This window comes from Corylus avellana, chromosome 6, assembly GCF_965113065.1.
Source record: "Corylus avellana chromosome 6, dhCorAvel1.hap1.2, whole genome shotgun sequence".
Lineage (NCBI taxonomy): Eukaryota > Viridiplantae > Streptophyta > Magnoliopsida > Fagales > Betulaceae > Corylus > Corylus avellana.
The window spans coordinates 30,385,418-30,413,110 of record NC_142495.1 but is presented as its reverse complement, the minus strand read 5'-3'; the positions used below and the strand labels follow the sequence as shown (position 1 = coordinate 30,413,110).

Genomic DNA, 27,693 nt, shown 5'->3' with positions numbered 1-27,693 from the left:
ACATTCGTCCCCCCACTCATCAACGTACGTCCGCCCCTGCCGGTTAGTTTTCTGAGTCTTATCTTACGGGCTGTTTGGCAACTCTTTTAAAACAATTTTTTGCTTTTTAATAAAAAAATTTAACATGCAAAACATTTATAAAACAATCAAAATCATTTTTGCATTTACCGTCGCAATTAAAAAACAAAAAAAAAAACTCCGTATAAAATGTTACGAAAGGAACCAAATAATTTTGGCTCTTTAATCTTAAGATGACAATGTCTATTATTTTAATATGAATATATATTAACAATTTCTTTTTATAATTTTTTAAAAAATATTGACATAATTAATAATTTAAAAGAACGCTAATAATAGAGTAGTCTTTTTGAGGAGATATATGTAGTTTTTTCAATTATAAAAAAGGGGACCGGCTAAACTATTATGTGGCATGGGCACGAAAAGCAACTGTATACGCCAAAAGGCCCAAAGCAAAGTAACAAACAGCTCGATAGGGACATGGTACTTTCGTAGCTTCCCGCCTTATAGCTCATAGGCATTTCATTTCAGACTTTTTCAGTTTTCAGACACCTCACGACGCTAAGCAATATCTTTTTCTCTCACGTTCTCGATTCTAAACCCGAGAAACAAACACCGGAACTCCCGTACTGCTTTCACGTATCTAACTTGAGGATCGATCGTACAACCTCTGGTCTCAAGGTGAGGAAACGACGTTCACTACTTTTACTTTATAATGTATGTTTACAAGGTACAAATGGCGCTCTTTTTAATTTTTAATTTACTTTTTTCGTACCTTCCGAATGAACAATGCTTGCGACGAAGAGCATTTGATCTATGTTGCTCTGTCCGTGATTATTATTATTATTATTTGAATTTATTGTCGAGAAATTTTTATAAACGAGGGTTCTTTTTTGTTGTTGTTATTCTTGTTACTTGGGCGAATTTTGATTAATTTTCCTTATTATTGACTGTTTGAGTTATGTGAAATTCATTTGATATTTTCAATTGTCGAGTAATTTTTATAACCGAGGGTTCTTTTTTGTTGTTGTTATTCTTGTTACTTGGACGAATTTTGATTAATTTTCCTTATTATTGACTGTTTGAGTTATGTGAAATTCATTGGATATTTTCAATTCCAGAAAGCTGCAATTCTGGAGTTAGTATTGCTGTTTTGTTTCAGTACTTATAAACTAATATCGTTGATGATGATAGTTAAAATCCTTGTTTACATGTTTTTCGTTAAACCGAGTGCTTGTTTGTTGATAAATCTCAAGCTTACTGTTTGTTTTGGTTGTGTTATTGATCAACCCCAAACCCTAAACCCTCTCCATCCTATTTCCGTGCTAGATTAAAGTTTCTTACGTTAACGCATTGTTGAACCTCAATCTTAGGAAGGAAACTTGTAAAAGCTTATATTAAGAAGAGTACTGGCTGTGACCAAATAGATAACTAAGTTAAAGCTGAACTAATAATTGTTCTGTCATGATCCTGAATGGCTAAAACTCGCCTAAAAGGTTTATAAATATTTCATTAAGTTGTTGAAAGTAAATGTTCTAGAATTTATATTCTTATTAACACATACGTGTATGCTCTAAAATTCCTCCTGAACTATTCACTTTGCGGAATTGTTTTGTATTATTAATTACCATCTAAAAAATGTGTAATTCTCACTTCGCTCTTCTTCTGGTTACAAATTTCGTAGCAATTGATTTTTTGCATGAGAATCTGTAATTTTTGGGAGTGGTGCTTCAATCAAATCTGTAAACCACTTGAAAAGATTTTAGTATCATTTTGGCATATGCGGAATAGGGAAAATGGTTAAAGGAGCTGCCTTATCTACCTTCGGTTATTACTTCAAATTATTGAAATTTATGGTAGAGGACTTAATGTCATGTGATTTTCTGGAATAACAGAATGGATACAGGGAGAAAGAAAGAGATACGCAAGATGAAGGAAGCATCTAAAACTCAGTGGACAGAGAATTGCAGTGTAACTGCAAGGAATCTAAGGAAGAGCAACCTGTGTGGAGTTATCTTTGGCTGCACATATAACACTATTGACAAATGTTATTCCAAACAGTTGTTTGGTTAGTTGACTTCCCACCAACGCTTTGCATGCATAGTTTTGTCTCTGTTAGACAATTTATTTGTGGGTACTATTTGAGTCATACTTGTAAACACGATTCACATTATTGAACAGGATTACTAGCTACACATTTCTCTCATGTAGAGAATGTTAGTGTTGGTTTGCTGCTTTTCTTATTAAACTACAGTGATAGGAAGCTTCATGGAATCTTTGAGGCTGCAAGCCCAGGACAGATGAATGATATTGATCCATGTGGATGGACTTCAGATGGTTCAGATACCCTCTATGCTGCACAGGTATTGAATGTGATTATTACCATTATGTCCAGTAGTTGGCTTGTGATGTTGTTTGATTTTTGTGTTTACTATATCAAAGTCAATAAATGAAGTTCACCTATTTTATGCTGTTTGTATTTTAGGTCAAGATTCGAATCCGGATGCATTGCCAGCCCTTGCTGGAAGATCAGTTTAAACATGTAATTGCTGAAAACTACTTTAATCCAAGACTATTTTGGGTTGAGCTAGACCGGGATCAAACAAACAAGTTGATTTCATTGTTTTCATCCTCACCGGTCATTGCGGATACTTCTCTCCCTAGCAATACACAGAATTGGAGCAGTCTATTCAAAGCTTCATCTGTGCAGGAAGGTGGCAGCATTGAGATGCTTGCATTAGAATGGGATGCTCATCCAGCCCAGGCCAGTGCAGAATGGGAATCCCGGCATGCTCCTGATCTGTGGGGAGGAGAAGCTCTCATTGACAAGGAGGTGAAAGAAAAGGATGAGGAAACAGGAGATCATGATCGATCTTACGCTTCTGTCTTGAGAGATGTGAGGACTTCTTTTCCACAAAAAAGAAGGGTACTTGGGATGGCATCAGAAGCACAAATGGTTTTAGAAATGGAGTCCTCTGAACTTCAGTTTCTTGTGGCTGAGGTAATTGATACTGTCCATTATCACCATGTTTTTAAATTTTAAGTTCCATTTTCATCTAATTACCTTTTTAACTTGGTATCATGTGTGTGTTGTACGGTCACAGCAAGCAAAGAGGGATTTTAAATCATTCCTGTTAAAAAACTAGAAACAGGAAGTTCTTTGCTGCAGAATATGGTATGGTTCTCATCTCAAAATGTTATTTTCAGCTGTGCAATTTTCTACTGTTTTGAGCATAGGCATTTACATTTGACTGCTTCACTAAGGTAGCTTTCTTTAATCTGCCAAATGTCCTGCAAGTTGTGCATTTATTTTTCTTCATGTTCTGAAAAGAACATCTCTTGCTTCGTTTCCTAATGAATTATCATGAAGAAACCGACAACTACAATAATATCATGCGAAGTATACATATTTTATTTTATTTTACTTTTTTGTTTTTATCTGAATCTTCCTTGCAATGATCTTGAATCCATGCCTGATTAAATTTTGCAATTTAGGTTGAATTAAGAACAAAACTTCAAAGTATAAAAGAGGACATCAAGATTTTAGAACACGTGTCATTTCCTGAAATTGGACATGTTACTGAAAAAGTCGAATAAAGTAATGAAATTCATTCAGACCTTGATGAGAAAGTACTTATTGCCGGAGGATATGATGGTTCTTTGTTGTTACCGGCTTTCAATTGTTACTCTCCTTCTCGTGATCTTATGGAATCACTTTGTCTAATGAGTTTTCTACGTTCACATGCCTCAGCTGCAAAGCCAAATAGTGAAGTTTATTTGTTTGGCGGTGCATATGATAATATGTGGTACAATACAGGTAATAGTTATGGTCTCTCCTCTTGACTTATCATTTTGTGCATTGCTTTATTGACAAGTCGATGAATCTTTCATGTTTGAAGTTGAATCATACAACCCACTAAGCGATAAGTGGGTTACTTTCCTTCATTGAATCAAAAGAGGGGAGGCTTAGGAGGAGTTTTTCCGAATCAGAATTTTTTTGCAATTGGTGGTGGAATTAAAGCTCGTTGTTTCTGAGGTGGAAATATTTGATCTAGACACATATGCTTGCATGCATAGTTTTGTCTCTGTTAGAAAATTTATTTGTGCATACTATTCGAGTCATACTTGTAAACGCGATTCACATTTTTTAACAGGATTAACAGCTACACATTTCTCTTATGTAGAGAATGTTAGTGTTGCTTTGCCGCTTTTCTCATTCAACTACAGTGATAGGAAGCTTCATGCAATCTTCGAGGCTGCAAGCTCAGGACAGATGAATATTTATCCATGTGGATGGACTTCAGGTGGTTCATGTACCCACTATGTGACACAGGTATTGAATGTGATTATTACCATTATGTCCAGTAGCTGGGTTGTGATGTTTGATTTTTGTGTTTACTATATCAAATTCAATAAATGTTCACATATTTTATGGTGTTTGTGATTTTAGGTCAAGATTCGAACTCCAATGCATTGCCAGCCCTTGCTGGAAGATTAGTTCAAACCTGTAATTGCTGAAAACTACTTTAAACCAAGACTATTTTGGGTTGAACTAGACCGGGATCAAACAAACAAGTTGATTTCATTGTTTTCATCCTTGCCAATCATTGCGGATCCTTCTCTCCCAGGCAATACACAGAAGTGGAGCAGTCTATTCAAAGCTTCATCTGTGCGGGAAGGTGGTAGCATTTAGATGCCTGCATTAAAATGGGATGCTCATCCAGCCCAGACCAGTGCAGAATGGGAATCCTGGCATGCTCCTGATCTGTGGGGAGGAGAATCTCTCATTGACAAGGAAGTGACAAAAAAGGATGAGGAAACAGGAGATCATGATCGATCTTACACTTCTGTCTTGAGAGATGTGGCTGAGGTAATTGATACTGTCCATTGTCACCATGTTTTTAATTATAAAAAATGATATTTTCAGCTATGTAATTTTCTTCTGTTTTGAGCATAGTGTAATCCCTTCTAGAATCTGCCAAATGTGAGGCCATAATGTGTAATCCCTTCTAGAATATCAAACTAACAAAAAAAATACTGGTAGAACACAATACGACCAGAAATGGGCAAAAAACTCAGTCCAATAGAAGGGTCGTGGGAGATCCCCAATGATTTAAAAACTGTAGCAGATTGGAGAGGAACCTCGGTTGGAATGTTGGAGACAAAGGTGGCCCCTGCAGGAGCGAGGAAGGTGAATAAATACTAATATATAAATTAGAATAGAAAATAAGAACAAAAACCGAAAAGAGAAGAACAGAACCACTGAAAAGAAAGACAAAAAAAGGAACACTAAAAATACTAATATAATAGAAAAGAATTGTCTCTTTTTCTTTAAACTTTTCCTGGGTCCAATGAAACCTTGAAAGCCAATGTTGTCTGTCAACTAAGCAGTAAACAATTTGCACGTAGTGCAAAACAAAAAAAAAAAAAACGTAAAACAACATAAACTGAAAAATCGACATACCTTGTACCAAAAATAATGATTGGAAACACTCTTTCAAGAGTACAAAAATCTCAACCAATGGAATTATGGATAAGCAATCACAAATCATATCATATATAAAATATCCTATCTTTGTAATAACTATGCCTCCCTCCACAAACATACTTTGTAATTTTCAAAAACTGCCTGTAATGGTTCTGCCGTTTCTGCAAGATGAGCACCAAATCTCCAACATGATGAGTCCTACAAAACTCCTTTGACGAAGTTCCAGTTATCAATTCCTCCATCATGTTAAGTAACCATGCTCGGAAAGCTCATCTCCACCGACCGGAAAAGCCCTTTGCTCCACTCAGCTAGTCGAAAACCTTCATTCCCAACTCTAGACCATAGCTCATAAGACTTTGATTCAACATAAAAAGGCCCAAATAACCCATTGGAATAGCAGAATTTTGATGGTAAACTTCCACTTCCCTCCTCACACACCGACAAGTACCTCACGCGCTACCCATGAGAGTGAGCGTTTTGAAAAATATTTAAATTACAACATTTGCCAATATTCTGGATTTGGTGAGCTTTACAAAACGGTGATATGTCATATTTCTCAATATATTCGTATAGAGCCTGGGTCTGTGGCTACCATTTTGAATAGAGAGCAAAATTGATAAGAATGCAAACTTGAATCGCCCAGTTCCATCATTGCTGCTAACCAGTATTGCTACTTGTGGCCTACTAGGCTACTATGGCTACTACTAGGCCTCTTCCTCTCCTCCCCATTCAGGAACTATTTTACATGAACTTGAAAAGACTGGAAAAGAAAAAAGGGAGCTTTTCTTATCTGAATTGCCCTGGTTCAAAGGTACTTATATCAAAAGGTGCTTCGCTAGTGAAGTGCTTTCCTTCATTCTTTGTCTTCGATACACATTTTTTTGTGTGTAAATTAAAAGTTAAGGCTTTTTAATTTATAACTGGCTGACTTTGAACATATTTATCGAACTATCAAATTTTGTAATAAACTGCAGTCAGTACACATATTTTTGATTTCCATAATTTGTTATGAAGACTTATTGATTCTCATTATGTATTGCCATTTTTTATTTTGCAAAATCATGAAATGTATCTTTGCACAGGATAAAGTGGAGATGGATTGGTTAAAGAAAGAGACTTGTATAATATGCAATAGAGGTGGACGGGTGTTGGCTTGTACTGAAACTGGCTGCCCACTTGTTTTCCATGAGAATTGCACGCATGGAAAACCTGAATTTGATGCCTTGGGACGTTTTTACTGCCCCGCTTGTTTTTACTGAATTCCATGAGAAAGGCTTTCCTTTCCCTTGATTGTTGTGTCTTGATTGCCAATTGTTTGCAAGCTTTCTTCGCCAGATTGGTCTTTTCCCTCAACTTCAGAGTTTCCACAACCGCTTGCAAACAATTGGCAATCAAGACACGACAATCAAGGGAAAAGTCAATGTTGGCAAGGAAAGCCTTTCTCAATTTTATAGACACAATTAGTGAGAATGGACAGAAGCAAAAAGAGGGGGAAGCTAAGATGAAAGAGCCCAAGGTATCAAGGCGTAAGAGACTACGTTGGACAGCTGAAAAGGAAAATATATTGAAGGAAGGAGTGCACAAATTTTCACTTACAGCGAACAAAAATCTTCTGTGGGGGAAGATTTTGGAATTTGGTCAGCACATCTTCACTGAGGCTCGCACTCCAGTTGATCTCAAGGACAAGTGGAAGAATATGTTGGCCAAACAGTACAACCATTAAGTGCTTCTCTGAAGGCATGGACAAGTATGGCTTTCTCGCCTTCTCTACTGCTGTCGTTGCTTTTCCCGCAAGTCCTTTTTAACTAAAGCACTCCTGTTATCATTGTGGACTTCTTGTTGTTATTGTTAGTATCTTCAATCAGTCCACAAATATAAATTTTAACTCCCACTCTCGTAATAGAAATGATTAACCTTAGTGCTTCCAATCTAGTCATGCACCAACGGATGGTATGTTTTGCTGCGTTTGCTACCCATGGTTCTCCATCTCCGTTGGCAACCTAGCTCCCTTAGAAACAAGCTTTAGGCTTCAATGCAAGTTCTGTTCTTGTCTTGCTTTTAGGTTTTTCAGTATTGCGACTTCGATTTATTTTGTTATGCAAGGGGCACTATAATCTCGTAAATTGATCTCTGAATTCACATAATACTTGTTACGGGATATATATATATATATATATGCACTTTTTACTATCTGAGGTTGTACACTCGATGAAAATTGTCTTGTCAAACAAGGGAAGAGGGTATCTCTCTCGCTCTCTTGTGGTTTGTTTTTGATTTCCTGCTGAATAGTGTCTACTTGTCATTTTTAATTTATTAAAACCCGGAAAAACTTGCAATTTGTGTGATGAATGATTTGCTTTAAAACTTTGAAATGTAATTTTATAAGGGTTGCTTGGACTTTTTGGATTTAGAAGTACTTCAGAAGTTTACTGCAGCAATCACCTTTTTATTTACTTTCTGGACTTTTTGCAAACATTCACAGATGAATAAAAGTCTCTAAGTATGGTGTGCATGCTAGTAGTTGGGGCTGATTGGCTGAACTCTCTTGATGGGATGCCATCTTATTAACCCCATGATTCCAAACGCAAACTGATTGATATTTTTTGCAAATGATAAGTTTTGAATCCAAAGCCTCCAGCCACATTATTCAGTAGGTCATTCCGTTGCATCAGTTGGGTGTCATCTGTAAGTGCATCTTTATAGTCCAGACACAAACACTCATGTAACTCCCATATGTAGGACCTGAAATTTGAATTTTTCTTTGCCAAATATGTGGATCAACTATTACCAGCAAAAAAAAAAAAAAAGTTTTAAGTATTTGGTGTAATTATTTGGTGCAAGTATTTGGTGTCATCTTTTTGTGCAGTATTATATGAAGCGATTGTCCGTGGACATTCCCATGGCATCAGGACCTGACCAGCGATTATTTTTGATTGAGGATGAAGAAGAGTACAAGGTAGGTGGTGGGCTAGTATTTGAGCTAAGAGATCAGGTAGTGAAAGCGATGGCAGCAACCAAGGAGTTTGATGATCTTGACCAAATTGAAGAAGAGGAGGACGCTGAAAGAGCCCTCCAGAAGGCAGAAAAGAAGCACCATGACCAAATATCATGGTGGTTTCTTCATTGATTTCTTCTATTTTGTTCCTTGTAATATTTCAAGGCAATATGGATATATGCATATGCCACTGCCACTCCTTTGTGGTAAGGCTTTCTACATGTTGTGCATTCGTGTATGCACACATTACCGTGAAATAATGTCCAATTCGAGTCTAGTTTTAAGATTCTTAGTAATACTTTCATCAGAACAATTTCCCCCGAGTGTTGAGAACAGTAGTGTTTTAAAACAGCTTTTGCGTGTAACTGAAAAGCTAGCTAGTAATTTGTAGCTGTATGCGTAGGCAATTTGGGTGCCAACAAAAACAATATGTGCAGGCTTGGCTGCTGCCTTGGGAGTTGGATCTGAATAGCTTGTTGTTTTCAGTTTCAAACATCTAGCCCACTTTGATTGGGCTCGTTTGAATATTAACAAACTATTAGAATTAGGTCGATATGCTTAACAAAAGCCCATCTTTACTGCATTGATCTGCATAGACACTTGCCTTTCGGCTCAACTCTTAAATTTGCACGTTGAAAATATATAGATATATATATATATTGCTACGTCATTATAATTGTATAACAATTCTCTGAGTCTACTAAATATTCATTTTCATATATAATTTAAGGCACGAAAATAAGTAGTGGGACCTTCCCATTTGTTAACAAGAGGAGAAGAAAAAGAAGAAATTGTTGTTGTAATATATATCTTTTGGGGCACCGGTGAAAGTTGAGTTTGTGTCTGATGAATCTAATTCCAAAACTATACGTTGCGTAGTTGAATAGAAATGTCAAAGCCCTCGCCAAGAGTGATCCAAGGCGGTCTTCTCAGGCTTCTTCGCTACAATCATAATCATCATCTGCCAAAATCAAATCGCTCCTCTTCGTCGTCTTCTTCTTCAAACGCAAATAATGTCTTCACCTCTGCTATTCGAGCCTACTCTTCTTCTCTTGTACCCTCCAATTCAAGAACCACCTTGATCTCCCAATTCCACTCAAATCCCACTTCCTCAAATGCCCTCAATCCTCACGCATTCTCTTCCTCTCCCAGGAGCTTGCTCTTTCTCTTGAGAAAACCAGCTCATAACCCTATTTCTTTTAGAAATGGGATCGGGTTTAGGTTCTTCTCCGTGGATTCACCAAAGTGGGGCAAAAGGGCATTCTTCGATAAGCCCGCCACAGCTCTTTCTTCCACCTTTTCCCGCTACCGCGAGGCAATTGGGTTGCAAATTGAGGCTTTCTTTAAGAGGAACTCTCTGTTTCTGGTTGGGGCTGGAGGAGTCTTAGTTTGTGCTTTGCTCTGGCGGATTATGTTCGGCGTAGCGAGCACCTTCGTTGGCTTCTCCGAAGGCATGGCCAAGTATGGCTTTCTCGCCCTCTCTTCTGCTATCGTCGCTTTTGCCGTAAGTTCTTTTTAATTCAAAGCACTCCTGTTATTATTGTTGACTTCTTGTTGCTATTATTAGTATCTTCAATCAGTCTGCAAATATAAATTTTTAACTCCCATTCTCTTAAGAGAAATGATTAACGGATGGTATGTTTTGCTGCGTTTGCTACCTATGGTTCTCCATCTCCGTTGGCAACCTAGCTCCCTTAGAAACAAGCTTTAGGCTTCAATGCAAGTTCTGTTCTTGTCTTGCTTTTACGGTTTTCAGTATCGCGACTTCGATTTATTTTGTTATGCAATGGGCACTATAATCTCGTAAATTGATCTCTGAATTCACATAATACTTGTTAGGGGATATATATGAACTTTTTTGCAGTTTTCTACTATTTGAAGTTGAGCAATCAATGAAAATTGTCTTGTCAAACAAGAGAAGAGGGTCTCTCTTTCTCTCTCGCTCTCTTGTGGTTTGTTTCTGATTTCCTACTGAATAGTGTCTACTTATCATTTTTAATTTATTAAAAGCCGCAAAAACTTGCAAGTTGTGTGATGAATGATTTGCTTTAAAACTTTGAAATGTAATTTTGTAAGGTTTGCTAGGACTTTTTGGATATAGAAGTACTTCAGAAATTTACCGCAGCAATCAATTTCATATTTACTTTCTGGGCTATAGGTTGCAAACATTCACAGATGAATGAAAATCTCTAAGTATGGTGTGCATGCTAGCAGTTGGGGCTGATTGGCTGAACTCTCTTGATGGGATGCTTAACCTCCAAAGGCAAACTGAATGACATTTTTTGCAAATAATAAGTTTTGAATCCAAAACCTCCAGCCACATTATTCAGTAGGTCATTCCGTTGCATCATTTGGGTCTCATCTGTAAGTGCATCTTTATAGTCCAGACACAAACACTCATGTAACTCCCATATGTAGGAGTTGAAATTTGAATTTTTCTTTGCCAATATATGTGGATCAACTGTTACCAGCAAAAAAAAAAAAAAAAAGTGGATAAACTACTGTTGGCATTCTTGCTGTTGAATGCCTTTATTATAGATCATAAGTTTTCTTTTTTGTTACTTGAAGGGCCTTTATATCCGCGCAAGATTCACAATCAATCCTGATAAAGTTTATCGAATGGCCATGAGGAGGCTTAATACATCTGCTGGGATCCTTGAGGTTATGGGTGCCCCTCTTACTGGAAGCGACTTGAGAGCCTATGTGATGTCAGGAGGTGGGCTTACACTAAAGAACTTCAAGCCAAGTCGTAGGAGCAAGCGGTGTTTCCTCATCTTTCCAATACGTGGTTCTGAGAGAAAAGGTCTTGTCAGCGTTGAAGTCAAGAAGAAAAAAGGCCAGGTTTGCTTCTGTGCTAGCCACTCTCCCTTCATTTCTCACCTCAGATGAGACAGTGGAACATTCTGTGTTTGTATAAATCAGATATGCTAGTGCTTTTTGTTCTGCCTCAACATCTTCTTGTAACATCAAATGGGAGTGTTTCTTGAAGTTCCAATTGTTGAGACATGTAGCCGCTAGAATGGTTTCATGTCATGTTGCAAGCGTTAGGTTCCACAGATTCTTCTACTCAAATCTTGCTGCTATTAATTCCTTTTTTGGTCAATTAGGGGTACATTAATCCTATGGACTATATAATGGGAGGTAGCCCTCTCTCTTCATTTTAACCAATCAATCCCAGTGAATGGCGTATTTGATCCCAAGCATTTGGTATGATGGCAAGAGATTTACTAGTCGAACCAACTGGCAACTTCAATTGTCCCTGCTAATTCTATATTTCATTTGATTTAGGCAGAGATATTGAATGCCTTCTCTCAAACTGTAACCTGCATATTACTACTGCTTTAGTTAATAGGAGATGGATATTTGAGAGCCCAACCGATTGATAACCAGGCTAAGGCATGCAACGCACACAGAGATACAACATACACACGTGCACACCACCACACTTAGACAGACATACCAATAGACAAAGATAGATAACGGTTCATTACATTCAACTTAAATATATGTTGTAATTAGAACTTTTAACTAATTTTCTTCAGCATCCTCGCATTCACAAACGTCTAGAAGCTGTCTTTGCATAAATCACTAGGATCTGCAGTCTTTTTCTTCTGATATGGAGCCAGGAACTTGAAAAATTCAGTTTTATTTTGTTTTAGAAAGAGGAAAAGGGATGTATATAGGGGGAAGCACTTGAATGTTCTGATTATGCTTATGTAAGTATTTGGTGTCATCTTTTTTTTGGCAGCATGATATGAAGCTACTAGCAGTCGACATTCCCATGGCATCAGGACCTGACCAGCGATTATTTTTGATTGGGGATGAAGAAGAGTACAAGGTTGGTGGTGGGCTAGTATCTGAGCTAAGAGATCCTGTAGTGAAAGCAATGGCAGCAAGCAAGGAGTTTGATGATCTTGACCAAATTGAAGAAGAGGAGGACGCTGAAAGAGCACTCCAGGAAGCAGAAAGGAAGCACCGTGAAGAAATTGAGAAGCTTGAAAAAGGGGGATCGCAGTGATTGCTTCTTAAGATTTTCCTAGCTTTCCATTCTGTTCTGTTTTGTTTTGTTTTGTTTTACAGCTGGAGCTCTCTAAAGAATTCTTGAGGTTTTGACTATCACAGATAAATGGGAATGGTATAGGGGTACCTTGCATCTGTATTGAGTTGAGTTTTCAAGGTCTACATTACCTTGAGCTGCTATTTCCATTTTTGGAAATTTCATGCATTTTTTAGTGTTAAGTTGAGATGGACTGAGACAAATAAAGCTTACAGTTGAGGTAACGCGCTCTACAACTGACATGGAAATTATTTTTTGAAATTACTGATATCATCTTACTGATTGTATGAACATTTCTTTTATTTTGTGAACATTTTGCTCTACAAAGTTATGGAAATGACTTTTAGGAATAATAGCAGCTAGGTCCTGCAGTGGTTTCCAGTAACCTCTTCGGATGTCTTGTAGGGGGAGAAGGTGAGGTTAGAGACACTGTTACTCCAACTGAAGCATATTGTTATACCTCCATAACGATCCTTCTACTAGTCCCAAAAGTAGGTGATTTCTCATTTTGGGACTAATTGTTATAGGCTAACTTTTTAAAGATCTTAATAGAAGCTGTTGATAAGAGGTAAAAACAGGTTGAACTACTTGCAGCAAGTATTTGTTTCAGGTTCCGAGTCTGTTTAGTTTAGAGCTCGCGGTAGTTGTCAGTCATCTTCATTGGCAGGCCCAATTTTTTATTCTTATTTCATCTTTTCCAGAAGAGGATATTTATTTTTCAATATGATTATATGGAAATGGGAGGAGGAGGGAAGGACAAGGAAGGAAGACACTCGTTTCGTTTTATTTATTTATTTATTTTTTTTAAAAAAAAACTTCGCTTTGTAATTGGGAAGTGGGTAAAAATGGAAGGGAAAGGGTTTAATAATTTCGTGAATGGATCTCTTTTTGTACTTTATGCTGAACCCCTTCTCACAGCACAGTCACAACCGGTTGGGTGCCAACACCCAACTACCATCTTCTATTATAGAGACAGATGGCGGTTGGCCGCATTATCGTTGAGTCTCTCACTCGAATACGAGCTTAATAATTAAATATCCCTCTCCGGGTAGGTTTCAAAACTCTCTATCCTTAACTTCTCTACTCCGTAGTAGTAAATGAAATGCATGACAACAAAGTTCACAAACTAACATATATATGGGAGCTCTGGCTGCCCCCCTTTAATTTTTTTTTATGACAAGGTATAATCTATTAATTAAGGCATGAAGGAATTGGCTAAAATTACTTTTAAGGGTCCTACCATGTGAGCTTTTGTCTTTATTATTATTTTTATAAAAAATAAAAAATAAATAAGTTTGTCTTTATTAAAAACGTGATTATAGGCTTTTGTTTTTTTTTTTTTGGTGGAGCATTAAGTCAAAGCAAGGAATAATGCGTAATAATTTTCCTCTGTTTTTAATCAACCATTATTCGTTTAATAAAAGTCTAAATTCATCATGATGTTGAAGAATTTTTCTGAATTCTGGAGTATTTGTAAAAGAAATTGGGAAGAGGGTTATGTACTATCAAGATTTGTTCAGATGAAGACGTAAAAGAATTAACTAGCTCATGTCATCGTACGTATGCACAAGTTACCTCTCTCATTCTCGCTCTCTCTCTCTCTCTGCTTCGAGTTGGTGGCACGTAGGCACAGGGCAAGAAGGAACACAAGCTATATTTCAATTATCTTCCTAAATCAGATGAGTTTTTATTTTATTTTATTTTATTTTTAACATTCTCATAAATAATAAATGGGGAGTGAATAGCAGCCAATAATAAGGTAGTTCAACCAACAAAGAACCGTCACCTTAAAAGGCAGCACATCACATGTCCGTTTTCTTCTTTCTACTCCTCTATGCTCTGGAATACAATGATAGCCACGCATGCTTATGCTTTCTTTTCTTCTTCAATCAAATAATAATGCTACCCTATTATTTTCGGTTACAACGGCAAAGACATTTAAACACTACTGCTTGCTGGTTAGGTAAACAGCTTTAAAGGCGCATTTCCATATTTTTACCTTTGCCGACATTGTTGCTGAGAGAGGAAAATTTGTCTTTTTTTTTTTGTTTTGGTTTGTTTTCCTTCCAGACTCTCTCTCTCTCTCTCGCTGATAGTGGAAGAAGCAACGTGGTTACTTGTTGAGGATGGAAGAATAGTGGTCAATCCGTGAGCTTCAACTGGGCATGCAGGCGTACTGATTAGTAAGTGAGTAATTTGAGATCAAATTTTTACCTCTATATTGTTGTGAATGCATGGGAATGTTTTTAGTTACAAGCGGAGAGACTCAGCCATGTGTTTTTCAAGTCTTAATAAAAACAGGGGTCTGTCTTGTTTTTGGGAAGAAAGATTTAAACAAAGTGGAGGACTAATCCTTTTAAAGGTGTGGAAAGTGACCGGAAACCTTGTTATATCAAGACTTTTATAGTGTCACTTTTCACACAGCACAACAACAAAAGAAAAAAAAAAAACTTGTTTTTGATAGATCACTCAGATTTTTCTTTTTTAGCAGGTGCAATAAGCTTGTTTACAACCTTATTTTTTATTCTACTATAGTGACATTTTTCTCTTTAATGCTAGGAGAAAACAGGCTATTTTTAGCAGACGATGCCTTTCCCATTTTACCCAACAAAGAAGAATCACGCTTTTGCTTTTTCTTTATCATGACCTGCTTGTTTATATATATATTTTTTTTTCCTTGGATTCTTTATGATCGGTCACTTTGCTTTTTGTATGTGGATTAATTTTTTAGATTTTTTTGCAAAGTTCCAAGTGCTGAATATGAGTTGCAACTTTTCTTTCTTTCTTTTTTTTCTTTTTTATAAAAAGGTGCACTTTGCTTTTCCCATTTTTTTTTTTTTTTTAAAAAAAAAGAGTTGAGCTGGAAAGCTGTTTAAAGAAAAATCCACCCCATGTAAAGAAGCTTTGGAAATGTTCCATCCCAATAACTAGAAAACCTCGATCAGTACATGTACATGATGATACTCCTTTTCAAATTTTTGGACAATTATTTGATTTCATATGGACAGCATGAATGAGGCGTTCTATTCTTTAAACGTAATTAGGGACTCCAATTTGATGAGCCCATTCTCCATATAAGCTTAAGGAGGATCCTTCACTCAAATGGAACCTGACTCTTGTAAGTGTTTTCAAATATCATGGTGATTTCTTCTATTTATTTTGTTCCTTGTAAGGAAAAAATTACCCTAGTACTGCTTCTTTTATTCTCCCTTTAATAGAATAGAAAGCTATGATTTCTGTATCTGTATGAAAAGAGTGAATAATTTGCTCTGTAACTACTAGGCTTTCAAATTAAGGCAACATCAGCTGTGAATTTCTCCAACAAACACACCTTGAGTGGTTCTTTGCATGTTTAGAGTAAACTGTTGGGCATTGCTTTTGTTTAAGGTGGCAAGCAACCCCGAAAACATGATCAGCTAACTTTGTCTAATGGTTTTCCTCTTGCTGAATCAGGAGAACATCAAGAATTGCTGAGGTCAAGACTCAGCATAATATCTTCATTTTCAAACGGAATAAATATATATATCCATGAAGTCCCTGTCCTTCATTGCCATGCTTATGCTCTTTCTCTTCATACTCGCTATCTTTCCCACGATTATTATTGCCGACCTCAAATCCGACGGACAAGCCCTCCTTGATTTTGCTGCAGCTGTCCCTCATGTCAGAAAACTAAACTGGAATTCTGCAGCTCCAATTTGCAGCTCTTGGATTGGCGTTACTTGTAATGCAGATGGATCCCGTGTGATCGCCATCCATATTCCAGCAATTGGACTGTATGGCTCCATCCCAGCCAATAGCATGGGGAGGCTGGATGCACTTAGAATCCTCAGCCTCCGATCCAACTACCTCAGTGGAAACCTTCCTCCTGATATCCCCTCCATTCCTTCCCTCCAATACTTGTACCTCCAACATAACAACTTCTCTGGTCTATTTCCTGCCTCTCTCTCCCCAAAACTCAGTGTGCTGGATATCTCCTTTAACTCCTTCTCTGGTAACATGCCACTCACAATTCAGAATCTGACACGGCTCACAGTGCTGAATGTCGAAAAAAATTTCATCTCTGGAGCCATCCCCAACCTGAATCTCCCAAACCTCAAGCTTCTGAATCTGAGCTATAACAACTTGAATGGCTCAATTCCGTTGTCCCTCCAAAAGTTCCCATCTTCTTCATTTGTTGGGAATTCTCTATTATGTGGACCGCCTCTCAAGCATTGCTCTTCACTTTCTCCTACTCCTTCCCCATATCCGTATTACTCATCAACCTCTCCACCGACCCAACAAAACCATAATTCTATATCCAGCAAGAAACTTGGCCTCGGTTCTATTATTGCTGTGGCTGTTGGGGCCTCCGCAATGCTTTCTCTCCTAGTTCTGATCATTTTCATGTGCTGCCTGAAGAGGAAAGCTGGTGATACTGGTGATGGCAATGGCGTATTCAAAGGGAAGGCCTCTCATAGTGGAAGGAATGAGAAGCCTATGGACTTTGGGAGCGGGGTTCAGGAAGCTGAGAAGAACAAACTGTTCTTCTTTGAAGGATGCTCTTATAACTTCGATCTTGAGGATTTATTGAGGGCATCAGCCGAAGTTCTTGGAAAGGGGAGCTATGGAACAGCCTACAGAGCTGTTTTGGACGATGGGACTACAGTGGTAGTGAAAAGGTTGAAGGAAGTTGTTGCCGGAAAGAGAGAGTTTGAGCAACAGATGGAAGTTGTAGGGAGGTTCGGGCAGCACCCAAATGTTGTTCCACTCCGCGCTTATTACTATTCCAAGGATGAGAAGCTTTTGGTTTCCAACTACATGCCTGCTGGCAGCTTGTTTACACTCTTGCATGGTATGCTTGTTAAATCCTATCATTTTATTAGTCAGCCCTTTTTTTTTTTTTTTTGCATTTCTTTTCCACAAAATGTAAGATTAGCTTTCTGTGAAAATTATATGACCTCCTCCAACCAAGTGAAGTATAGCTACAAAATTCTGACACAAACTACAGAAACAACTTGTGAAAGTCAAAGAACTATCGTATTTCTTCCCATCATTTTCATAGTGAAATTGAATTAAACTAGTAGAGCAGCTTGGCTTAAGTGAGATTATCAATGCCCAACTAAATTGGGAAAGATCACCCAATTAGATAATGATATGCAGACCCTATGCTTGTTTTGTTGTTCTCTGCTTAAACTTGCACTTGCAGCTTCCAATTACTTGGCTAAACACATGAAACGTTCAGTCAAGTGTATGCTTTGTCTACCATCATTGGTAAAGATATTGTATATTTTTGTCACACTCTAATGTTTCCACACATAAAACAGGAAACAGGGGTGAAGGAAGGACTCCCGTGGATTGGGATTCAAGAGTTAAGATATTCCTGGGAATCGCTAGGGGAATTGCCCACATCCATTCTGAGAGTGGCGGTAAATGTAGCCATGGCAACATCAAGTCCTGCAATGTCCTACTCACTCAAGACCTCGATGGTTGCATCTCTGATGTTGGCTTGACTCCTCTAATGAACTTTCCTGCTACCATGTCCCGAACCACAGGATACTGTGCGCCGGAGGTGGTCGAGACACGGAAGTTCACTCAGAAAGCTGATGTTTATAGCTTTGGTGTGCTCCTCCTCGAGATGCTGACAGGCAAAGTCCCATTCCAATATCCAGGACACCATGATGTGGTTGTTGATCTCCCAAGATGGGTCCGGTCTGTTGTCCGCGAGGAATGGACAGCTGAGGTTTTTGATGTGGAGCTGCTGAGGCACCAACATGTGGAAGAGCAGATGGTGCAGATGCTTCAAATTTCACTTGCATGTGTGTCGAAGTCGCCTGACATGCGACCCAACATGGATGATGTTGCCAAGATGATAGAGGAAGTTCAGCAATCTGAGGTGACCAACCGCCCATCTTCTGAATCCGAGTCTAATTTGCAAACCCCATGAAGGCTTCTAGTATTCTGCTACATGGAACTAAGACTGTTTTGGTACTGATTATCTAGAGCTATTTTCATCTAATTTGTAAGGCAATATGGATATATGTTGTGGTAAGGCTTTCTACATGTTGTGCATTCATGTTACCGTGAAATAATGTCCAATTCTAGTCTTGTTTTAAGATTCTTAATTAGTATTACTTCCATCAGAACAATTTCACTATTAATTTAATTCTCAAATCTGAAAAGCAAGCTAGTAATTTGTAGCTGTATGTGTAGGCAATTTGGATGCCAACATAAACAATATGTGTAGGCTTGGCTGCTGCATATCAAGCTGTTGCCTTGGGAGTTGGATCTGAATAGCTAGTTGTTTTCATGAGTTTCAAACATCTAGTCCACTTTGCTTGGGCACGTTTGAACATTAACCAAATATTAGAATCAGGTCGATATGCTTAACAAAAGCCCATCTTTGTTGCAAGTTGCAATCCGGCCATTGTTGTACTGGAAATTTTAGTATTATCTCAACACATGAGAATGTTATTTAATTATTTAGATTCCAATATAATGTCAATAGAGTTAAAAAAAAAAAAAAAAAAAAAAACACACACACAAACTGCTTCACTAATTTGCCAATACCCCAATAAGAGAAAAAAAAAAAAAAAAAAAAATTAAATTAAATTATAGCTTTATACCACAAGAAGTGACAGCCTTGAGTAGGAAGCCGAAGAGCAGAAATGGTGCGGAGAAGAAGGGGCTGTGATCACTATCCAAGACATAGATTTCAGATGGAGGCCATCTCTTGATCATCGCATCTTGTTGCTCCGGTTTGACCACTCGATCATGGGTAGTCTTAATGTAGATACGCCGCACCTTATCCACGTTATGATCGTCCACAAAACGGGCAGCCAGTAATGCTTTGATCGGTCCTGGCCTTAAAAGCATGCTAGCTAGTGTGGAATCCTAATTAATTGAAAAACCCATGTCAGGAAATAATAATAAAAAAAAAAAAAAAAAAAAAAAGAAGCAAAATAAATGGGTGACAAAATTACCTCTCGAGGGCTCATATGGTAGATAATTTTGCGTTGGAATTCTTTCTTGACCAGGGCGGTTGTCGGAGCTTGATCAGGACCCGATCCGAATTGAAGCTCATATACATCGCCAAATTCAGATAAATCGGGTACTCCCTGTACGTTTTATATATAAAAAATAAAGGGATTAATTAAATTTCATGTTTCTTTTTTGAAATCAGTTTAATTAACTTTTGAATTTTGTCTCCTCTCAATCATTGGAGGTACGTAGCCTGAAGAACAGTGAAAAAAAATATAGGCAACAATTACTTAGTTAAGGGAAGGGAAGAGGGGGTAAAAATAAAAAACCAAAAGTAGCACACGAGCGAGCAGCTGACACCCATTCTGATTCTGCATTTCCACTAGGCTAGCTAGGGGCAGGCAATGAAAAGAACAAAAAAGCTTAAATTAAGATTTGGTGGTCATCATCGGACGAGATGAGGATCAGACATGCCCGGCCTTAGCCATAATAATAATTGAAGAGAGGAATGTAATTAAGGTGGTCGAAACTCAATGGAGAAAGAAAGCGAGTTTCGTACTGACTGATTTTTCGTTAACAGTGACTAGTATCTCTGGGTCGGCATGATGGAGATCTGAGTCATTGAATTGACAGCTCGACTCCCTGCAACAGCATACTTTCTTTGTACACACAATAATAATTTTAGAGTAAGGCCTTATTACATGTTCAACACCACCGTTATGATCTTGACACGACTTATAATAAATTAGATACAAAATTAACGTAAAAATAATAAATTAATTTACTTAATTAAATGAATCCAATTAAAATTAACTCTACGGATGGATAGATATAGGGGTGAGGCAGGGGCGTTGGTATTTTGGAATCCCCTAATCCTATATATGAGGTGCATGCGAGCCACGTGCCTATGGGAACAGCATTCACATTATTTCACACCCTGGCCGCCTTACGGAGTTTTCCTAATTGGTAAAAGGTGGTTAAGGCAACACAACCACTCATTTTTGTTTTCTTGTGGGGGGGTGGGTAACGGCGTTACGCTTCTGCGGCAGAGTAGGTGGATAATGATACAGTGTAACTGTGAATTCTGAATTGCCTCCACAACCACAACCAACTTGCTCTTAAGATGAAACTCTGCTCACCATCGCTACAACTCTTAAAGAGTAAATTAACCAAAGCCAAGCCTGAAGGCCTTAATTATTAGCAGCTTCATCATTTAAGTAGATGATATATATATATATATATATATAGAAAAAGCCAAAGAGACAAAGATCGAGTGATATAATTAATGGGAAAGATAAAAGACTTTACATCCTTGAGGTCTTCATCTGTCAAGCAACCCAATTTTAGCATCGTTGCTGCAACATACACAGCTAGCCGAATTTTGTTTGAAAACTTATGAGTCGCCTGAGTTACACTCAGTCCTCCGGCACTATGCCCCACTAATATTACCTGACTTGTAAAACAATCAAAAACATCCATCAATATTAGAGATTGTGAATTAAAAAAAAAAAAAAAAACACGATCAAGAAAGACAAGCACCTGTTCATTGTCGGGCAAATTGGACATGAAGTCCATGAGCGGCTTATTGTAATCATCAAAAGAAACAAGGGTAGTGGGATCGGTTTGGTCAATTCCGGAGCCTTTGAGGTCAATACATGACACCCTGTAGCCGGAATTCTCCATGAGACACCGGATTTTGTACCAGCACCAAGCTCCCCCACTTATACCATGCACCAGCACAAAGTGTGGCTTCACCATCACCCTCTCCGTCATACCACCCTCACCATCTCCCATGGCGTCCTCGACGGATCTTAGTTTACCCGCCCAATATCCTTCAATCTTACTCGTCTCTACAATTTCTTCTCGGTTGTTGACGTTTTATAATGAAGTTGGGGATATTTAGTCATACGGGGCCATCATATATATAATATATATATATATATATATGACATATATCATATATGTGCCTTTTTTTTTTCTTTTTTTAATATCTTCTAATCAATCCATTTTTCCATTAGTGAGTTTTGTCAACATGGGCTCGGGTCCATCGTAGGAAATTTTTTAGTCTAATTTCATGATCGAGTTTCATAAGATGTGCTGGCATGGTTTCATTGTACCAGCTGGATTTTATCGAGTGGTTGACGTGGCACCAAATTACATCACCCCCTTTCACACTCGTAGTATCTAAGACGTGTAGTAATTGGTCTTTGACAAAAATATTTCTTCAAATTATGATTAATTAATTGAATATACAAAGTTGACTTTGATTTTTTTTTAATAGAATTATTTACTTTTAGCATGCTCAAGAATACACTTGACAATTTTATAAAGAATTCTCTAAATTTGGAAGATATTTATGTCCATAAGTAAGTTATTGAGCATCTTACGGAAGAGATCTTCAGAAATGTATTTCATTTTATCCTATAAACTAGTGGGACTTTAAAAAACATTTGTCCGGCCGGTATTGTACATTTGTACTGATCAATTATATATATTTCCTTATTTTAATGTATTAATTTGTTTATTCTTGCAGGTTAATTATTTTTAATTGAATATATCGATTTGATGAACAAAGGTAATGGTTTCCTTATCTCTTCCTTGTCCCCGTTGGCCACAAAATGCCACTAAAATATCGTAATCTCCGCCCAACCAATGGGAAGAAAGAGACAAGGAGGAAAAAAACATAAAAAAAAATCTAATAATTAATATTCAACCCCTGACCAAATCAACACTAATTTTCAATCAATATCTTATCTTATCTTATATTCATTCCCCTATATATTTCTTTTCTACCTCTTAACTTAAATAAGTGTACAGCGCCTCTGGTAGAAAATAGAAAATAGAAAATAAAAAATAGGAAAACCTTACTTTTACAGGTGACGTGAATTTTCATGTTAACAAATTATTACTTATTAGTGAAGGCTCCAGGAACTTGGGGGCTTTTGGAGTGCATATTTTATTTGGTATGAGGGAAAAGGGAGCAACAGCATTTAACGGGGAGGTTGCCAACAACAATAAAAAGAACTTCCTTCGTTCCTCCCCTAAAAAGACCCAACAATCATACCCCCAATAATTCCGAGAATGTACGGACAGTAAAGAAAAAAAAAACGTATGGGACAAGCTTTTGCATTGGGAAATGAGCTGATGACGTCAACATCTATACAGATTGATATTAGTCTATCAATGCAAAGAGAAATAAATTAGTTGCGGGAACGGCCGGGGAATTTAGTTTCTAATTTCAAGTCGGTAAAATTACCAAAGAGAAAGGAGACGAAGGTTTTTGTTTTTACTGACTTAAAAATTGGCATTAAACAGCCAAACAGAATTTTTGTAATTTTTTCTGAGCACAAGTAAGAGCATTTGAATCATTGAAGTTGAAGGTAAAGTAGCTTTCAAAAAAGATATGGGGGTCTACTTCCAAATTAATTACTCAAAAAACTCATTTGGATTGAAAATTTAATAGAGCTGTCAACCATTCAACAAAAGAATAAAAAAACAAGTCGTCATAAAACCATTGTCCTTTTGGATGCTTCTGACAGAAATGCAGACAATACAACAGGAGTTGTTATTATTATACATATATATATATATATGCGAATGTAGATTTTGGTTTGAAAATTCTGCATTTTAATTCAGAATCTGACAACCACTAGACGCCATTTAAACTTCATCCTGTGTCTGGTGAGCAAATTATAGGAGCCGTTTTACAATCATCTTTCGTGTCAAAATATCACTTTTACTTTTACTTTTACTTTTACTTTTAGATAATATACATTCTCAATGGATTAAAGCACAACAATTTGAAACCAACTACAATATGGATGCAAGATTTCTTTAGAGAAGTTGATCTTCCACTATCTATATATATATATATATACTTTTACTTATTTATTTGTTGCCATAAACTTAAAGGGCTTTCATGTAGGCAGCACGCCGTGATAAATGGAAGTCGAAGATTAACAAAGAGTTGAATGGAAGCCTCCATTGATCACAAGTCAAAGAAAAAAAAGCCAGTAGCCACTAATTAGATAATCATTTAAGCGGCTGGCATTTGATATAAAATGCATACAGGAGCATCAGAAAAAAAAAAAAAAAAAAGGACGTCGTTATCATCATTAAAAGAATGGCCCCCCAACTGAGAAGTTGATTTAACTACCAAAAACCAAGAGCCTAAAACAGGGAGACAAGTGATCTGCTCTCCTTTTAGCCCACAAATATTTCCTTAAATCATCCATTAATAATTTAGTTCTGATTGTGGAAATGCATCCTTGATTAACAATTTCATGGTTCATTGTTCATATTATTAACATTTTGTACACCATTACCTGCTATAAAATTTAATTTAGACCATTACTTAATCAAATAAATAAATAAATAAATAATCTAGACAATAGAATATTTATGTGGAAGATCATGTTCCCTGTTACAGTGGGGGGCACTGGAGGACAATTTTGCTCAATGGAAGCGTCTTTCACAGACGAGAGGTGGCCAGTCCACGCCTTATTGTCTCCATGAGTGCGTGATAGACGAGAAGCCTTTATTTCTTTTCATTTTATTTGTTGTTTTTAATTTATATGAATGCGTGACAATACACCTTGTAATATTACCACACTTCCCAAAGTTCCACTACTCGCAGGTGAGATGTATGAATAACTGCATCTTTACTGTCTTCATGAAAAATATTACTGTTTCCAAATTTCAAAGAAAACCGGTTTTCACGTGGGCTCGGTCTTGCGAGAGTCCACGCGCATACGTCGGAAACTGAAATGTGCAAATCCACCAAAAATCCAATACCTCGTTACTGTCTTCACGATTCATGAAAAAACAAATATGAAGAAATCAAAGCTCAGCAATAGGTAACTATCTTTTACTCATATAATATACGAGCAACCACAATCTATTTTATAAATCGGCAGCATTTAATTGGGGAGTCATTCTATTATACAATATTATCCAAAAAAAAAAAAAAAAAAATTTGTCCCAAAAATTAAAAGTTCTGCTCAAATGACAAATAGGTCTTTGTCAAATCTTTTTACCAACTACGCCAAAAAAGTTTTTTTTTTTTTTTTGCGAAAAAAAAGAGGCATAGATTCACCCACCGCCACCCTCCCCACCACAGAGGAAGGCCCTTTAGAGAGGCAATGAAGGTGGCTCTAACCCCGCCAATCTCACAAAGGGAAGGGTAGGGGTGAGGATCCACCCCACAAAGGGGTAGGGATGAAGAGAGGGGATAATTCCCCAACCCTGTGGAGGTGGTTAGGAGTGAAGCCACGCTCATGGATGCCAATTTTTTCACTAAAGATTGGATAGAAAACTTGACAAAAATACTTCTTTTTCACGCTCGAGTAAAACTCAAGACTTTAATTGTAATGTTAGAAACTCATATTTTAAGAGACAAAAGTCAATAACTTTTGGGACAATTTCACTATTTCAAATCTTCGTAAGTTAAATTTAATATGTAATAGTACACCAAATAAGCATTACATACACCGCGTCATATAATAGTATAAGTAAAACTAATGCTCCACTTGGTAGCATAGATCTAAATTCTAATAGAAACACTTTCAGTCTGAATCAATAGAAAGATATTTGTAGCACATTCTGCTAAAGATTTAATTAATATATTCTCTAATTTAATAATGAAAATGCACTTTCTCCACATTCAATGCCAAAATTATCTATTCCGTCATTCTATTTCTTGTCTTTAACACTACCCTCAATCAAAACTCTATTCTCTCTTACAAGTTGACTGATTCTACATGAAATTAATTTGGCTTCCTAAAGTGGTTCTCATTTTTTTTTCGTATATGGTTTGTTTAACTACTTGCACCATATAGAAAGGTATTTACCACCAAAAAAATAAAGAACCACATATTCAAATATTTAAGAAAAATGGTGTACAAGTTTCTACTCCGAAAGACGAGGTATTCCATCAACTTTAATGGGGTCTTCTAGTTATAAAAACAAGAGGTTATGATTATGCAAATTCTATCTAAGATATAATTAAAACCCACCAATCATAGATGTCAATCAGCGGTGGCAGATCAGCGTAGAAGCTGTCCTTGCTATTCGGTGCAAGCTGAGATGTCGCCCCTGACAGATAATCCCAAATGTCATCCATGCTTACCTCCTGACTATTCGGTGTAAGCTGCTGCTCTTGTGAACTTGCTCCATTAGAAGTAGATGTCACCCCAAGTTCAGATGTGTCTACTCCAGTTTGTGATGCGTCCAATTCAATGAAAGACATAGGGCATTGATTATGATGAAGCATTTGCAAGTATCCTGGACACCGATGATTTAGTTGGTTGAACAAATGGAGCCAAAAATATTACTCGGAGTTTTTTCATCTATAGGAAAGTAGGTTGCCTGATTTTCATATTGGAATCAGAATGAAAGGCCTTTTCTATTCGACAAGACTATCAAATAAATGAATTATGAACTAAGTATCATTTACAAGTTATACTAATATAAAAAGCATATGTAACCACTTGCACAAACATGGACCAAATGGGCGTGATGACTTTGCAATTAAAGAATATGCAAATGAAAAAAAAAAAAAAGTACAGAGAAAAAAAAAATCTCACATGTTTCCAGCATTCAAGGAATGGAAATTGTCAACCACAGGGCTTTCTATCTTGTGAAAGCTGGATGCTCCTTGACTTGTGGAGCTGAAATAAGGTTGATTGGTAACATGGTTTAGAAGCTGTCCATGAGCAGGGTATCCCAATTCCCATAGCAGGATTGTGAAGCACAGGGTCTCCATCTATCACGTGAAAGCTGGATGCTCCTTGACTTGTGGAGTTGAGAAGGTTGACTGGTAACAGGGTTTGGAGGCTGTTCATCAGCAGGGTATCGCATAACAGCATTGTTAATAACATGAAATACGAAAACCAAGCGGCATTAATGACATGCTGAAACAAGTATTACATTGTAATATATTTTAAAAGCTGTTGCCATACATACTGAAAAAATCGGGATTCCTCTCACCATCCTTTCCCATACTGAATTTACAGAAGGAGAAAGAAAAAAGAAGCAAGTATGATCCGCCTAACAGTGCCCAAGAAAGAAGAAAATAATTCATCTATGCCTAATGACTTCAAAAGGTTAATAATTGGTTACAAAACCAAAGTCAATTGTGGTAGCAATATCCATTGCCTCTCATCTTAATGTAATCCGTTTGCATTATACTGACAAATCAAAAAGAGGAATGACCCAACCATGTTTGACTTGATTTCCTCCGCCAATATATTCTCTTTTCATTGCTAATTTGTTTCAAGCTGTTTGTACATTTTCTGAACTTTGGAACTATGTGATCTTCAGCATATCACGGAGGGTAATTTTCTCATACATTATAGATGGGAGCACCAACACTGGATCGTGCAATTCTAAAAACCAAGAAAGCCATCAAGATGGTCTACAACATCATACTCATACGTTATATGTGGGAGCATCACCACTTATGCGCTTAATAAGAATTCTCACCTCAACATAGATTACAAGCAACTCGATTCAAAATCAACAAAAATAAATAATTCGATGAAGGAATGGCTAGATATAGACTAACAAAAAGTAAGCTTACATTTTCTCGGTATGATCTTTTGATAAAAACATACATATGAGTTAAGATTTCACGTCTTTAATTGCCCAACAGCAGGTTATGTTATTGTTGTCTGCCTTTTCGAAATTTTGACTCTTTGCACTACCACTGTTATCTTGTTGAACGGCCTGCAATTTAACCGTCCAGTCCACTTATGAAAAGGTACACCAGATATCAAATGTTTAAGGTTGTTTTTTGTTTTTTCTGAGCCAAATTTAAGGTACTCGTTTGAGAACTTCAAAGTCTAAATTCGTATGAACTGGAGACAAATATTCATGCGAGCAAAATCATTCAGATATCAATACACAAATTAAATCATGTGATGTGAGCGTTAGATATTTGTAATTTTGTCGCAACCTCGCAATGCTTGGAGAATCATGTTATTTTACCTTAAAACACTTTCATTTCCAATTTGATTGGTCGTACTGGTATGACCATCTCTGGCTGGTCACTACTCTGTGATGAAAGAAGAAGTGCAGTCTGCGAGCTGTAGGCCTGAAAAGATGCGACTGGCGAGGAAGAAGGCGGAAGAGTGATCTGTCGTTTGTCCAACTGCAAAGAACTGAACTGAAGCATCATCG

At 37.2% G+C, this 27,693-nt stretch overlaps 5 protein-coding genes and 1 long non-coding RNA gene across 11 annotated transcripts; 4 read left to right on the top strand and 2 right to left on the bottom strand.

Moving 5' to 3' along the window:
• Positions 1-596: 596 nt before the first annotated feature.
• LOC132187740 (uncharacterized) lies at positions 597-4,710 on the top strand. The gene is made up of 8 exons (XM_088517791.1): positions 597-699; positions 1,914-2,086; positions 2,200-2,381; positions 2,504-3,019; positions 3,123-3,193; positions 3,514-3,835; positions 4,203-4,351; positions 4,469-4,710. Exons 2-5 carry the CDS (start codon positions 1,915-1,917, stop codon positions 3,162-3,164), a joined length of 912 nt encoding a protein of 303 aa, XP_088373917.1. The 5' UTR covers positions 597-699; position 1,914; the 3' UTR covers positions 3,165-3,193; positions 3,514-3,835; positions 4,203-4,351; positions 4,469-4,710.
• LOC148585177 (B2 protein-like) lies at positions 3,742-4,516 on the top strand. The gene is made up of 3 exons (XM_088517725.1): positions 3,742-3,835; positions 4,173-4,351; positions 4,469-4,516. Exons 1-3 carry the CDS (start codon positions 3,742-3,744, stop codon positions 4,514-4,516), a joined length of 321 nt encoding a protein of 106 aa, XP_088373851.1.
• A 4,591-nt stretch (positions 4,711-9,301) lies between the features above and the next one.
• LOC132186949 (uncharacterized) lies at positions 9,302-12,826 on the top strand. The gene is made up of 3 exons (XM_059601077.2): positions 9,302-10,005; positions 11,070-11,342; positions 12,250-12,826. Exons 1-3 carry the CDS (start codon positions 9,391-9,393, stop codon positions 12,517-12,519), a joined length of 1,158 nt encoding a protein of 385 aa, XP_059457060.1. The 5' UTR covers positions 9,302-9,390; the 3' UTR covers positions 12,520-12,826.
• A 1,771-nt stretch (positions 12,827-14,597) lies between these two features.
• Positions 14,598-18,650, top strand: LOC132186382 (putative inactive receptor kinase At5g58300). 6 transcript variants are annotated; one of them, XM_088517436.1, is made up of 4 exons: positions 14,598-14,741; positions 15,603-15,676; positions 16,015-17,389; positions 17,862-18,650. In XM_088517436.1, exons 3-4 carry the CDS (start codon positions 16,087-16,089, stop codon positions 18,479-18,481), a joined length of 1,923 nt encoding a protein of 640 aa, XP_088373562.1. In that variant the 5' UTR covers positions 14,598-14,741; positions 15,603-15,676; positions 16,015-16,086; the 3' UTR covers positions 18,482-18,650. The 6 variants fall into 6 exon arrangements, with proteins under 6 accessions (XP_088373562.1, XP_059456306.2, XP_059456305.2 ...); XM_059600323.2 differs by having other exon boundaries at positions 16,012-17,389; XM_059600322.2 differs by lacking the exon at positions 15,603-15,676 and having other exon boundaries at positions 14,598-14,745; positions 16,012-17,389.
• A 482-nt stretch (positions 18,651-19,132) lies between these two features.
• On the bottom strand, positions 19,133-21,415 carry MES17 (methyl esterase 17). The gene is made up of 4 exons (XM_059600326.2): positions 21,055-21,415; positions 20,824-20,964; positions 19,518-19,652; positions 19,133-19,428 (listed from the first exon to the last, which is right to left on the bottom strand). Exons 1-4 carry the CDS (start codon positions 21,307-21,309, stop codon positions 19,147-19,149), a joined length of 813 nt encoding a protein of 270 aa, XP_059456309.1. The 5' UTR covers positions 21,310-21,415; the 3' UTR covers positions 19,133-19,146.
• Positions 21,416-25,314: 3,899 nt separating this feature from the next.
• LOC132188573 (uncharacterized) lies at positions 25,315-27,693 on the bottom strand. Its single transcript, XR_009440896.2, has 3 exons — positions 27,502-27,693; positions 26,100-26,349; positions 25,315-25,797 (listed from the first exon to the last, which is right to left on the bottom strand). It is a non-coding gene; the product is annotated as an uncharacterized LOC132188573 (long non-coding RNA).